Here is a 14,715-nt window from a genome sequence, read left to right on the forward strand (position 1 = left end):
ATCCGTTTTGCCTGATGACACCGGAAAAACGGATCCGGTATTGCAATGCATTTTTCTGACTGATCAGGCATTTTTCTGACTGATCAGGCATTTTTCTGACTGATCAGTCAGAAAAAATGACATCCGTTTGCATACAGTTTGCCTGATCAGGCAGTCAGTTCAGGCAACGGAACTGCCTGCCGGTAGAGATGAGCGAACTTCTGTTTTAAGTTCGGCGTCTAAAGTTCGGGGGCGGGTTAGCGGAGAATCCCGATCTGGAACCGGATATGGATTCCGACTTCCGTTGTGGTCCGTGGTAGCGGAATCAATAATCGGCCATTATTGATTCCGCTACCACGGACCACAACGGAAGTCGGAATCCATATCCGGTTCCAGATCGGGATTCTCCGGTAACCCGCCCCCGAACTTTAGACGCCGAACTTAAAACAGAAGTTCGCTCATCTCTACCTGCCGGAATCAAACAACGCAAGTGTGAAAGTACCCTTACAGTTAAACCTGTCGGACGACCTGCTGGACGAGGCACCAAACTTATGTAGAGTCCTGCGCTTTTACATAACTTTGGCGCTTCCTCTGGGAGCGCAGAGGGACTTGAAACCGGCATGGAAAACGCCAGTCTTAATAAATGTCCCTCATAGTCTTGTTCCCATGTTGTGGTATGGCAGAGCAGAACTGTGACAGAGAAAGGCCACGGATTGTTACAGTATGGCTTCTGCATCCGCAAAGCTGAGACTGCAGGCTGTTATGCCACCTTGAAGCACCTCTCTAGCCAGTGGATAGCGCACAATACACTGGCTGTGGGTTACCGCAAGCCTGGACAAAACCCAGGTGCCGAGTAAGACCTGTGCCTGGAGAATTTCTACTGGAAAGAAAACGTTTAGGTTGTATTTGTGTCAATGCAGATTATTGCTGAGCCGCAAAGGTTGTCCCACCAGGAACTTATCCCTTAAGGCTCATTCAGACGGCCGTATGCTGTCCGCAAAAATGCGGATCTGTTTTTTTTGTGGATTAGATGTTGACCCATTCACTTCTATGGGGCCCTTTTTCTTCCATTCCACGGCTCCGCAAAACAAATAAAACCCTATACTATACTTGTCAGTGAAAACAAAAACATGGCCCCATTGAAGTTTATGGGTCCGCAAAAATACTGAATGCTATCCGTTTTTTAGCGGACATGCTGAACTGTCTGCAAAATAACAGATCCTCAATTTTGCGGACAGCATAAGGCCGTCTGAATGAGCCCTTATCCACAGGATAGGGGATAAGTATCTGATCAGTGGGGGTGCAACTAACGGGACCCCCAATAATCACAAGAATGAGGTGCCGGAGTGTCTGCAGTGAATGGAGCAGTGGGCATTCATGTGCGCTGCTCTATTGAACTTTTTTTGACTGCTGAAAATATCCACTGCCTGTGGACAGGAGATATATTCTTCTTGTAGGACAACCCCTTAAAGGACATCTGTCAGCAGATTTGTACTTATGACACCGGCTGACCTGTTACATGTGCGCTTGGCAGCTGAAGGCATCTGAGTTGGTCCCATGTTCATATGTGTCCACATTGCTGAGAATTATAATGTTTTGTAATATGCAATTGAGCCTTTAGGAGCAATGGGGGCGTTGTCATTACACCTAGAGGCTCTGCTCTCTCTGCTGGTGCCGCACCCTCTGCACTTCGATTGACAGGGACAGGCAGTGAAAATGTTGACTGTCAATGAAAGTGTAGGCGGCTCAGCTGTTCCAGAAATTCCCTAGGTGTAACGGCAACGCCCCAATTGCTCCTAGAGGCTTATTTGCATATTACAAAACATTATAATTCTCAGCAATGCGGATACATATGAACATGGAACCAACACGATGTCTTCAGCTGCCAAATGCACATATAACAGGTCAGACAGTATTATAGGTACAAATCTGCTGACTGATGCCCTTTACAGGTGTGTTCACACATGGTGTATATGTTTCCTATTTTCCATCTGGATATACAGGTTTGCAGAGTATGGTAGCTGCAAATTGGATAAGATTTTAAGAAAACATGTCACCAAATTATTTTTCCTGCAAGTTAAAACCAGATGGCAACACACACCTTTTTTTCCTAATGGGTTTTTATTTTCCGATTGCAGACTTTTTTTTATTTTTATTTATTATTTATATTTATTTTGTTCTGTATTCCTGAACATGATTATGGGGGAGGCTATCTTGCTTGAGCTGTTAAGGTTCAGTTTTAATATTTTAGGGGGTCATTTATCGTATTGAAATTAGGCATATTTCAAGGGCAGATTACGGGGCAGCAGCTAGTTGCTCCACAATCTGCGACTTCGTCCTGCTCGCGCCATGTCGAAATAAGTAGGCGTGATGGGGGTGGACCGCTCTGAAGCTTTTGTACATTTAGAACTGGCTCTGGATGGGCCGAAGTTATGGAGAGGCCTGCGTCTCTTCACAACTTCGGCGGATCCAACGCCGGATTAGGGCTTTAAATGGACCTAAGGTCTTAATAAATGTGCCTCTTGGGGCCCATTCAGACAGCGTAGTGCTTTGCAGATCCGCAATTTGCAAAACACGGGTACCGGCCATGTGCGTTCCGCAATTTGTGGACCACACATGGCCGCAACTACCAAAATAGAAAATGCCTATTTCTTGTCCCCGATTACGGACAAGAACAGGACATATTCTGTCTTTTCTACGGATCCGCGGTACGGAATAACGGATGCAGACATTTTTTGAGGGCCCCTAGAAATGAATGGATCCGCAGACCTTCCGCAAAATTGCGCAACGGGTGCGGATCCGTTCATACGGCCGCGTGAATGAGCCCTCAATCTGTATTTATTGTGCTGAGGTGGTAGCACATGCTCAGTACATCCTTGAACTGTCTTCAGCTACATCTACTGTTAGAAGCTGTGATGAGAGAGCTGCAGCAGAAAGTGCCCCCTCAGCTTTAATAGGGAAAGAGTTGCAACAGAAAGGACACCCCCTGGGATGTCACCTTGAAGAATAAGCCTGAGGATAGGTCATCAGTTAAAAAATCCTGGGAAAAACCCTTTGACACTTCATCTTGGCGATTAGATACCAGTGATGTTCTTTTCAAAAATCTGTAGACATTATTGGACTTTTTGGTTCTGATTTATTAGGGTGCAGTGACCGGGAGCAGAGGCCTTGTCTATTGTCACCTTCTGCTGTGAAAGAGTCTGAAACCATTTGAAGACTATCAGAACTTCAGTTTCCAACATTGAGCTGAAGTTCTTCTATAAAAGAATGCGACCTGAATGTGTAACTAATGTTTGAAAAGGCTGAAATGACCTAGCGACGGGAGGTTCCTTTCAGCTGTAATTTGGGGAAAGTAGTCAGCTGAGCGCCTCTGTCCCCTAAAGCCACCCATACACAATCAATAGCTGTCGGCAGCAGCTTATCTCACTGGAGAAGAAAAGGATAGGCGAAAATATTCATTTCAACCCTCCCTGCTTGAGTTCTCCGGATCCGGCACTGCCGAATACTGCCACCTGCCCGCCAATCCAATTGACTATAATGGGATCTGAGAATCGGCCAGACAAAAGCCACTGCATGCAACATCCGACACTGTGTGTGAGGAGGTCCCATCTCTTTCCTGACAGATGATGTCTGGGAAGAGATGGGACCTCCTCACCCACAGAGTGTCAGATGTTGCTTGCAGTGGCTTTTGTCTGGACCCTTAACACGCGTTGAGAATCCGCTAATTGCAAACGAGCGTTTATAGGGATGCTGATTACCCGAAGAACGAGCGAAACGCTCATTCAGAATCATTTATGTGGGCCCAAAAAATGTGTAAACAACCTCTGCCGCCAGCTAACAAAGAGTTGGTGTGGGGACGAGCGATAGCTCTTCTCCATACTGTAGAGGAGATCACTGCATGTAAATGCAGCAGACTCCTCCACTGACCTAATGTTTCCTTTCCGACAATCGCCTGGTGTAAAGGGACCTTACATCTGAAATGTACTCCAGCTTCTAGCTGGCGTGTATTTTAGCTTCTGGCTCGGGGACCTGCTGAGATACTCCAAAATTATTAAGAATTGTTCACCTCTTAACAGGGTGGATTTGATTTAAACCTGCCGCACATCACCATCTGAGCGCCACCTCAACATCTCATCTGACTCTGGCTTCCTCATCCATGGACTCAATATGTGGACCCCTAACCTTTTAAGGGAACGCAAGTACCATGTGCTTTAATAGCACTATTTGCCTGTTATCTTGCACTGCTATAATCTAAATAGCTACTTTCTGTGGTACCTACTGAACATCGTCTATACCACATCTTGGTCTAATTATCTAATTTTGTCCAGACTCTTAATGTGTGGTGTCCGCTCATATTATAACCAATTTGCAGCTAGTCAGGGGGACCTTTTTATTCGGATTATACATTATATATATATATATATATATATATATATATAAAATGATATACCGTCACTTAGCCACTCCCTGGAATTCTTGAGATTTGGGGATCTGTAGAGTTCATCAATCCAGACCCCCACCTCTCGATCCACCACCGGCTACTTAGGGATCCCCTGTATCAAATATTCAGTTATCTTACTGACAGGTGTCACTATTCTTATTAGAGCCAGCGGCTTATATTGTTATTATTTTATCTAAAATAGCTCTAAAAATCAAAAATAAATCTTCTTGTACATAATATCACTTTAGTACTTTTTGGTGTCGGTCCTCCATGATCAATTTTGTCCCCTGATGAGCCTGACAACAACCAGGCGAAACGCGTAGGGACGGTATTGGACATTTCTATTACCTTATATATATTCACCTTTTCTTTTGGATTATTGACTGCCACATTTAATCTCCTCGGGTACTTTTTCTATTTATTATTTTGTGTACTTTAGTATAGGTCTTCTATTAAGTTTATTAATTCTTGTGTTCCCTCTCCCGCCAGGGTTCTTTAGGGTTTTTAGGAGGTACGAGAGACGGGATCGCCCTTATCAGGGCGGCTATTCCGTATATAGGCAGGATCATCTACATCAGGGCCAGCATCAGGGACATTTTTCCCTATAGGCCCAACACAACTGCTCTACCACCTCCCTATCAGCCTTAGATGGGTTACACCATTAGACCTCACTTTTTTATTTTTTTTTATTTTTTTTTTGTATTTACTTATTTTCTAATTTCTGTATAGATAAGGGTGTATTGACTTTTATTTAAATACAATTAAAGGTTATATTTTAGAATGGTGGTAATTCTGTGATTCCCTGATTTAAATCACTAGTCAGTAAGGCTTGATTTAAATCATAGTTTTCTACATAAAGACTAATTCTTGCTGGTATAACTTATAATATGCAAGTAGATGAAGATTTTTAGAATAACTTTTCATATTAGTTTGATTAGGTTGATTACGTTTGTAGAAGTTAGCATTAAGGTCTTTTTCTCAACTCTGTTCATGTTATAACATTTTTGCTGTGAAGAAGAGGCATGTGATCTCTGCTGAGTCAAATTCAGTTTTGAGAACTGCAAAAGTAAATAAAGCATCTGGGATAATAGCTTGTAGGCAGAGAAGCTGCCCAATAATCTTACAAAAACTTCTGGAAGAGCATGACATTGTGAATGGATTAATGGAATTTATTTACCAAAACAATTAAACATAGTACAGTGGTCCCTCAAGTTACAATATTGGTTCCAGGACAACCATTGTAAGTTGAGTAATCGGTTCCACAGTCCCAAAATGTCATGAAGATAAGAGAAAATGAAGATTTAAGAAAAATACATAACTAAGACAGATAAAACAAGTCCTTACATATAACAGTCTGGAATAGCTGCTAACTAGCAACTAATCCGGCTATTTACCAGAGAAGTGGACAAGATTCGTTGGGTCTGAGTCTGAGACATTGTATGTTGAGTCTGCTTTCAGAAAAGACCATTGTATGTTGAAAATATTGTATACTGAGGCCATTGTATCTTGAGGGATCACTGTACAGCCTTATTCTACATAATAAAAAAAAAATCTTTATTTCATGATAGAATAACCTTTTGGATGGTAATATATTTTCCTCAAAAAGCACCACCCTGCCTCTTAATAAACTTGGCACATCTCATACCCCTGAAAAGTAGACCTAAGTTTGCCCTATAATTTTTATATTCGGGTTTCTGCTGTTTTGCATTTTGAACGTAGCAGCTTTTAGCTCTCTTCTGCAAGCAGGCGCCCGCCACAGTCTATGCGGAACCACTCCAGGAAGGGACATGTGCCTGCTTGACGCGTTTCTGAAATCTGCACAAAAGGGGTCTGAACCTCAGCACAGACTTCCATTTGAAACAGTGGGAGACGGCCTTCATGTGGATTGCACTCTGTTTTTAGGGCAGAATCTGCAAAGAAATGCTGTGTAAATGTGTCCTAAAATCTGTGTTTAAAGGGTGTATTCATGAGGGGGGGGGGGGGGTTTGGCAAACCTGTAAAGGGAAGCTTACTTACCTGCTTCCCAGCGATGGCTCCACACCCTTCTCCTCCCGGCTTGCGATCATCCGCTTCACCCCCTCGTTGAAAACATCCGGTTTGTTACCGCCTGCAGCCAATTGCTGAAAGTGGCGCTGACCGACTTCACTTATGTCATGACAAATGGTCACATGACACAAAGAGATCTGGCCAGTGATTGGCTGCAGCCATGTCAAACCTGATTTTTTTTTTTTTTTTTTTTTTTTTTTTTTTTCCCAGCAAGGTAGTTTTCTCAGTCCAAAAAGACTGAACACACATTGAAATGTATTAGTGCCAGATCCGGCATTAAAAATACCAGAATGCCGGATCCGTCTTTCCATGCGCACACCAGAAAAAATGTGAAAAAAATAAACAGATGCATTTGTCTGTATGACAAACTGAGAGACTGACAGGGGCGGACTGACAACTCATGGGGCCCCCGGGAAATAGGAGATTATGGGGCCCCTGTGTCCCGCCCACCCTCAAGTCACACCCACACACAGCCCCACCCACATATTGCGCTGCCCAATCACCTACACTTGGTACAGAATTTCTCTTTACTATCCCCCCACCTTCTCCAACAACCCAGCACCCTTACTCACATAAAACAAGTAATTTTTATATATATAATATTCTCCAGAAAATGGCAGGGCAGCACTCCTAGCTTCAATTGATTCAGGTGCCAACGTTATCCGCTTGGTCCTGGGGTCCAAACACAAGCCAAATAAATATAACGCAGCATCCCTTGGATAAAAAGTGAAAAAATGCGATATTTATTCAACACATGTTGATACAGGCAACGTTTCAGCTCTCACAGAGCCATTATCAAGCCACTTGGCTTGATAATGGCTCTGTGAGAGAGCTGAAATGTTGCCTGTATCAACATGTGTTGAATAAATATCGTATTTTTTCACTTTTTATCCAAGGAGTGCTGCGTTATATTTGTATAGCTTACACTAAATTACTGTAAATACTTCCAGTTCTGAAGACTCCAGCGGCTCAGGATCCGTGCTCTGGGCAGCTGGGCTCAGGGCTGGAAGTGGGCACCGCTCTGCAGTTCAGGAGACCTATAGGAGGCACCTAGGTTCTAGAGGGGGACAATAAGAAAAAAAAAAGTTTTATTACACCTTAGGTCAGACCCCCAATGTTAATCAGACCTCAGATGAAAGCCCCATGCCTCTCATCATCCCCCATTATCAGCCCTTATGCCTCTCATCTGCTCCCATTATGTGCCGCTGGGCCCCCTCCCAGTAGAGCTGGGCCCCCTCCCAGTAGTTCTATAAAATAAAAGCAAAAAAAAAAACACATACCTTTTTTTTCCTGATGACGCGCTCCCACACTCACATCGCACTGCTGGCTGTGCTGGAGGCTGATTCCCGGGCCTTCAGTGCTCCTCCCACAGCCAGCAGCGCAATGTGTGGCCAGCAGGGGGGACACTCAGAAGAACAGTGAAGCAGGGAAAGGAGAGCACTCGCACTCCCTGCTTCGCTATGGAAACAGCCTGGCAGTGACCCCCCCTGCCTTTGCACCATCTCCCCCCCCTCCTCCTCTCCTTTCTTGCCTCATATGATACATGTTTGTGGAGCGCTATGACTGGGCCCGGCATGGTCACTGTACTTCATGCCAGGCCCCGTCAGAGCTCTCCATTACATGTGAGTGTAGAAGACGGCCCTTACAGGGCCCCCTAGTGGCTGTGGGCCCTTGGTCCATGCTCAAGTGCCCGAATGGTCAGTCCGCCCCTGGAGACGTATCTGTTCTTGCAATGCATTTGTGAGACGGATCCGCCTACAAATGCTGTCCGTTTGCATGCAGATTGCCGGATCCGGCAGGCAGTTCCGGCGACGGAACTGCTTGCCGGATTGTTCGGCCACAAATGTGAAAGTAGCCTTAGTAAGCTTCTCTTTGCAGGTCCTTGCACAACCCCTTTTTTATTACATTGTCAGGAAAAGCATTATTAATGACTAAAAACTTCTTCCTGACATATGTCATTATTTTGAACTGTATCAGGTTTCCAAATCCCTGAATATTTGCAGACTGAGCAAGGAGGCTGAATATCAAGTTACATAACGCTGTTAAGTGCAGTACTTTCCATGCCCTTCAGCACTTTCAATATTTGATGGAGTTTTCTTTTAATAATTCATACTTTTTCAAGGCCCATCCCTGTAATAAACCACAACAATAATAAAAAGGAGATAAAAAAAGCTTAGAGCCCAGAGCACCCTAAACTAAGTAGAGACCCCGTCGACGATGCTAAGAAACTGTCGGATGACATGAAGTATGGACACCACATCATAAAAAAAAAAATACCCATCTCACTGTATTAAAGTGCATCTGTCAGCAGATTTGCACCTATGACACTGTCTGACCTGTTACATGTGCACTTGGCAGCTGAAGGCATCTGTGTTGGTCCCATGTTCATATGTGCCCGCATTGCTGAGAATAATTGTTTTAATATATGCAAATGAGCCTCCAGGTGCAATGGGGGCGTTGCTGTTAATCCTAGAGGCTCTGCTCTCTCTGCAACTGCCATGCCTTATGCAATTAGTTTCACAGGGCCAGGCAGTGAAAACATTGTGACGTCTGGTCCTTTTCTTCTCATAAAGTCAATCAAGTTACAGAGAGAGCAGAGTCTCAAGGTGTAGCTGCAGCAGCACTTGCTCCCAGTTGAATTGAAAATGATCTTTCTTTTTCTTCAGAACATCCGGGCAGCATGACTTTGATGAATGGAGATGGGGCACACGAGCATCAAGCCGAGGTGGAGGCGAAACAAAATGGCCATGATGTGGGTGAACATGCAGAGGATGGGAGTGAACAGGAGGTTATCGTTATTCAGGATACTGGCTTTACGGTGAAGATACAAGTCCCAGGCATCGAGACGTTTTCAATTCAGGTAACAAGTTGCAGCATACATGTTCTTTCAGCGTATCTGCACTTCTCTGGAAACTCTCGGTCTTTAATGTGCCTTTTTTTCAGGTGTCCCCTCAGGAGATGGTTCAGGAGATCCATCAGGTTCTTATGGATAGGGAGGACACCTGCCATAGAACATGTTTTTCCCTTCAGCTGGATGGGAATGTGCTTGACAACTTTGCAGAGCTGAAGACCATAGAAGGCTTTGAAGAAGGTGCTCTTCTGAAAGTTGTTGAAGGTGGGTCATATGACAAATGTATTTGCAACCGGTTGGTGCTCTGGGCAGAAGAGCATTCTGCTACATGTACATTTTCAGCCTCTTATGCTTTGTGGTCCTATTGAGGAATCTTGGCCTCCTTTGGATGTGTCTTTCACGGGTATATAGGGAATATCACAACACTTACACATAGTAGTAGCAAAATTGTACACTCCCATTAAGCAGTTTGGGTGTTTGCAAAGAAGGTATTTATTTGAATTTGTGTGTTTTTTTATTTTTTATTTTTTGTCTAATACTTTATAATATTATGTTTGCACTTCTAGAACCATACACTGTGCGTGAGGCCAGGATCCATGTTCGACACATAAGAGACCTGCTAAAAAGCCTGGACCCATCTGATGCTTTCAATGGAGTGGACTGCAACTCCCTGTCATTCTTAAGCATCTTTACTGATGGTGACCTCGGAGGTATGCCTGATTCGATCTCTAGTAGTCTGAACTAAAGCTAGCCATAGATAGGAGATGCCAGTTTCTGGTCAACTGCTATCTCTCCTGATTCACCTTATTTATGTTACCCACTTATATAGCGCCAACAAATTCCACAGCATTTTACAGACATCATCCCTTGCTGTCCCCCGTGGGGGCTCACAGTCTAAGTTCCCTATCAGTATGTCTTTGACGTGTGGGAGGAAACCCACGAAAACACAGGGAGAACATACACTCTCCATCCAGATATTGTCCTCAGTCAGATTTGAGTGCTAACTACTTATACTGTGCCATTCAAACATTCACATTCTTGAGGGAAAAGGAGAATCTCCTTTCTCAAGGACAAAATAATTAGACATGGTGAAATCCAACAACCAATCCTTACCTCCCCTGACATCTGAAGTTGGGAGACAGTCAGGAGACCACGGTACACATTAGATAGTCAGCTGATATACATCTAATGTGTATGGACTTCTTAACTGAGGCTCTGCCATACTTATCATAGACTGCTGTGGGGAAAAGGTTAACCTTGGGATCTATTATAAGTCATTGGGATCTATTACAACATGGATCCATCATAAAAACAGTAGCTACAATGCCAGTGTGAACAGAATTTCTTTTGACCCAACCAAATAAAAGTTTTCTGCCGCTGCCGGAAATAAAACAGTGGACAGACTTAAGAGCAGGCGGCTTTGTCCACTGTGTAGTGGTCACGCTTGATTCAAGTGAGTGATAGCTGAGCTGCAGTAACCCAGCATGGCCACTACACAGTGATTGGAGATTTCCTCTTCCAGGACCGTCCGCTGTTTTATTTTTATCGGTGGTTGCCAAAAAAAGCTGATCAGTGGAGGACCCAGATGTTCAACCCCTACTTATTTGATAAGGGTGACCTATGAGGAAGATTAGTCATCAATATATAAAGAGTGGAAACCCCCTTTAAGATTTGGAGATGCTGTGTTAAAGCAGTAGGACCCGTTTATCTCAAGAGAGAACCAGTAACTCTTCATCTTCCTGTTTTCAGAGAGTGGAAAAAAGAAAAAGAAGGGCACTGAACTTGAACAAATAGATTGTACCCCTCCTGACAATATTTTACCTGGAAGCAAAGAGAGACCTCTCTGTGCGCTGCAACCACAGAATAAGGACTGGAAGGTAAGTGTTGGCTTTGATGGCCTAGCGCCAAATCTTCAGCGTCTGTAATGGGCTAATAGCTTTAAAGGAATCTGTCACCTATTTTGACCATATAAAACCGGTAACATAGCAATGTGCAATAAAGTACCTTCTTACCTACATGTGTCTTCTTTCTTTTATTCAACTTTTCATTCTTATTAAAAAGCGATTTTTCTGATATGCAAATGAGTTCTCAAGGTGCCCAGAGGGGCGTTATTACTCTGCTCTAGTGCCCAGTAACGCCCCCTGCAGTGCCCAGCCCGCCTTTCTTCCAAGCCCAGCACGCCTCCTAAGAAATAAATGTCCTCCCACATACTTGCCGAACGGCGCCGCCCCCTCCACACTACGTCATTTAATTTATTCACTGCAATGTTTGTGCTCCCTCCTCTTTGCCTACGGTATCGCCCCCTCCCCACTACGTCATTTAATTTATTCACTGCACGCACCGGCCCTTGCTTCCTCCTCTAGAATCTCTCAGAGGCCTACAGCACTCCGATTACGTCACTGGGCTCAGCGCATGCCCAGTGACACTAGTGAGGCTGTTTCCCTCTGGAGCAGAAGTATCGTGCAGGCACTCGGCGATACTGCGCCTGTGCAGTATTTCTGAGGACAAGAGAGGAGGAAGCAAGGGCCGGAGCGTGCAGTGAATAAATTAAATGACATAGTGGGGAGGGGGCGGCGCCGTAGTCAAAGAGAGGAGGGAGCACAGACGATGCAGTGAATAAATTAAATGACGTGGTGGGGAGGGTGCGGCGCCGTTCGGCAAGTATGTGGGAGGACATTTATTTCTTAGGAGGCGTGCTGGGCTTGGAAGAAAGGCGGGCTGGGCACTGCAGGGGGCGTTACTGGGCACTAGACCAGAGTAATAATGCCCCTCTGGGCACCTTGAGACTTCATTGCATATCAGAAAAATCGCTTTTTAATAAGAATGAAAAGTTGAATAAAAGAAAGGTACTTTATTGCACATTGCTATGTTAACGGTTTTATATGGTCAAAATAGGTGACAGATTCCCTTTAAAGGGGTTCTCTTGCCTACAGATTATGATGACCTATCCTCAGGATAGATCATCAGATCGTTGGGATCTAACACCTGGGAACCCACCTATCTGCTGCATCGGACTGCTGTGGTGCCGGATACGATCAGTATATGGACTTGCTGTTGCGTAGTTTCTGTTGCCAGTGCACTGAAGTTCTGCTCATATTTATTTGAATGGGAGCTGAGCTGCAGTACCCCAGCATAGCCACTACACAGTTTATACAGTCTGCCTGCCACCTTCTGCATATGCTTTAGAATTCCCACTCCACAACAGCCCGAAAAAATCTGATCGGTGGGGGAGCCGCTTGTTGAGCCCCCATCAATCTGATAATGATAGCTAGAAGATAGGCTGGAGAATCCCTTTAATCAGTTCCCTATTAAAAGGAAGACCCTTGTGCATTTGGATGTCATTGGGGGGGAGGAGAGAGGGGTTGGTGCCTCCTGTGTGAAAAGCTGATCACTGGGACTGGACCTATCTGTAGGGTCATGCATGATAATTGCCATTTTTGTAATAGATTAATAAACTGAAGTGGGTTGCGGTGTGTTCCATATGCCCTCCGTGGCCATTATCTTGCTTGAGGGCTGGCTAATATTTCACTCTATAACGCACATCACACTTTGCTCTCCAGTTTGTATTCCTCAACGCTTTAGTAATTGTTCTTCAACGTGTCTACAAATAAAATGTAGTCTTTTAAAAGTAGTACATTTGTGATTTTGTTTGTTGCTTTTGACTTCTAGCTAATGAGGATTGTTTTGCAGCCCTTGCAGTGTTTGAAAGTGTTCACTATGAGTGGTTGGAACCCCCCTCCCGGGAACAGGAAAATGCACGGAGATTTAATGTACTTATATGTGATAACAATGGAGGACCGGCATATTAGCATCACAGCGTCTACCCGGGGATTCTACCTCAACCAGTAAGTTTTAAGTTTATGTGGCTGGGAATTAGATTCCTAAATCACATAATTTGGTTTTCTTATTTAGTGCGCAATAAAAAATCCCTACCCCAGGGACTGTACAAATATCACACTTAAAGGGAACTTTCACTCCCCCCCCCCCCCCCCCCAATTAAATATTGTTTTGTGTTGTTCCTCTATTATTCCTCCAGTTGGAGGTGTGTCCCAACATAGTCTGACATTGGCAGCACTAATTAGTGTCAGATTGTGCAGGGATACCCCCCCCCCCCCCCAACTGTTAACCCCCAGCTGTACCTTTGTTCACAAACTTGTAGAAGGAATAAGAGAGTAATGCCACAACATAGTCATAAGGATGCTACAGAATTATCCTTTTATTCGGCATAGCTTCTCTATAAAAATACACTGCAATTGTAGATCAATGCACAACAGATTTTATACAATTTCCATAAGTGTCACAAAGGAAGCACTAAGTAAGGCATTGATCTAATAATCATGGGAGCATAGAATGATTGATTATTTATATATATATATATATACATATATATACACACACACTTACTTAGTGGTTCTAAAAATATATATAATATATATATATATATATATATATATATATATATATATATATATATATATATATATATATATATATTTTTTTTTAGAACCACTAAGTAAGTGTGTGTGTGTGTGTGTGTGTGTGTATATATGTGTGTGTGTGTATATATAGATAGTACAGACCAAAAGTTTGGACACACCTTCTCATTCAAAGAGTTTTCTTTATTTTCATGACTATGAAAATTGTAGATTCACACTGAAGGCATCAAAACTATGAATTAACACATGTGGAATTATATACATAACAAAAAAGTGTGAAACAGAAAATATGTCATATTCTAGGTTCTTCAACGTAGCCACCTTTTGCTTTGATTACTGCTTTGCACACTCTTGGCATTCTCTTGATGAGCTTCAAGAGGTAGTCACCTGAAATGGTTTTCACTTCACAGGTGTGCCCTGTCAGGTTTAATAAGTGGGATTTCTTGCTGTATAAATGGGGTTGGGACCATCAGTTGCGTTGTGGAGAAGTCAGGTGGATACACAGCTGATAGTCCTACTGAAGAGACTGTTAGCTGCTTTTTCTTGCCATAATACAAATTCTAAGTAAAGAAAAACGAGTGGCCATCATTACTTTAAGAAATGAAGGTAAGTCAGACCGAAAAATTGGGAAAACTTTGAAAGTGTCCCCAAGTGCAGTCACAAAAACCATCAAGCGCTACAAAGAAACTGGCTCACATGCGGACCGCCCCAGGAAAGGAAGACCAAGAGTCTTCTCTGCTGCGGAGGATTAAGTTCATCCGAGTCACCAGCCTCTGAAATTGCATTTATAAGGCAAGAAATCCCACTTATTAAACCTGACAGGGCACACCTGTGAAGTGAAAACCATTTCAGGTGACTACCTCTTGAAGCTCATCAAGAGAATGCCAAGAGTGTGCAAAGCAGTAATCAAAGCAAAAGGTGGCTACTTTGAAGAACCTAGAATATGACATATTTTCAGATAG

General features: G+C 43.6%; 1 protein-coding gene across 3 annotated transcripts in view; it reads left to right on the forward strand.

The window, feature by feature from the left end:
- The window catches only part of CLUH (clustered mitochondria homolog), a 73,982-nt gene that overhangs the window by 16,604 nt on the left and 42,663 nt on the right, over positions 1-14,715 (forward strand). For 2 of the 3 annotated variants that reach the window (XM_044283841.1, XM_044283843.1), the window contains exons 2-6: positions 9,133-9,326; positions 9,410-9,581; positions 9,884-10,027; positions 11,067-11,194; positions 13,008-13,162. In XM_044283841.1, the coding sequence (XP_044139776.1) occupies positions 9,133-9,326; positions 9,410-9,581; positions 9,884-10,027; positions 11,067-11,194; positions 13,008-13,162 (793 nt within the window). Of the gene's footprint in view, positions 1-4,082; positions 4,175-9,132; positions 9,327-9,409; positions 9,582-9,883; positions 10,028-11,066; positions 11,195-13,007; positions 13,163-14,715 lie in introns of those variants that run through there. The other variant, XM_044283842.1, reaches the window with a different exon arrangement.

The sequence above is a fragment of the Bufo gargarizans genome, chromosome 3 (assembly GCF_014858855.1).
Source record: "Bufo gargarizans isolate SCDJY-AF-19 chromosome 3, ASM1485885v1, whole genome shotgun sequence".
Taxonomy (NCBI): domain Eukaryota; kingdom Metazoa; phylum Chordata; class Amphibia; order Anura; family Bufonidae; genus Bufo; species Bufo gargarizans.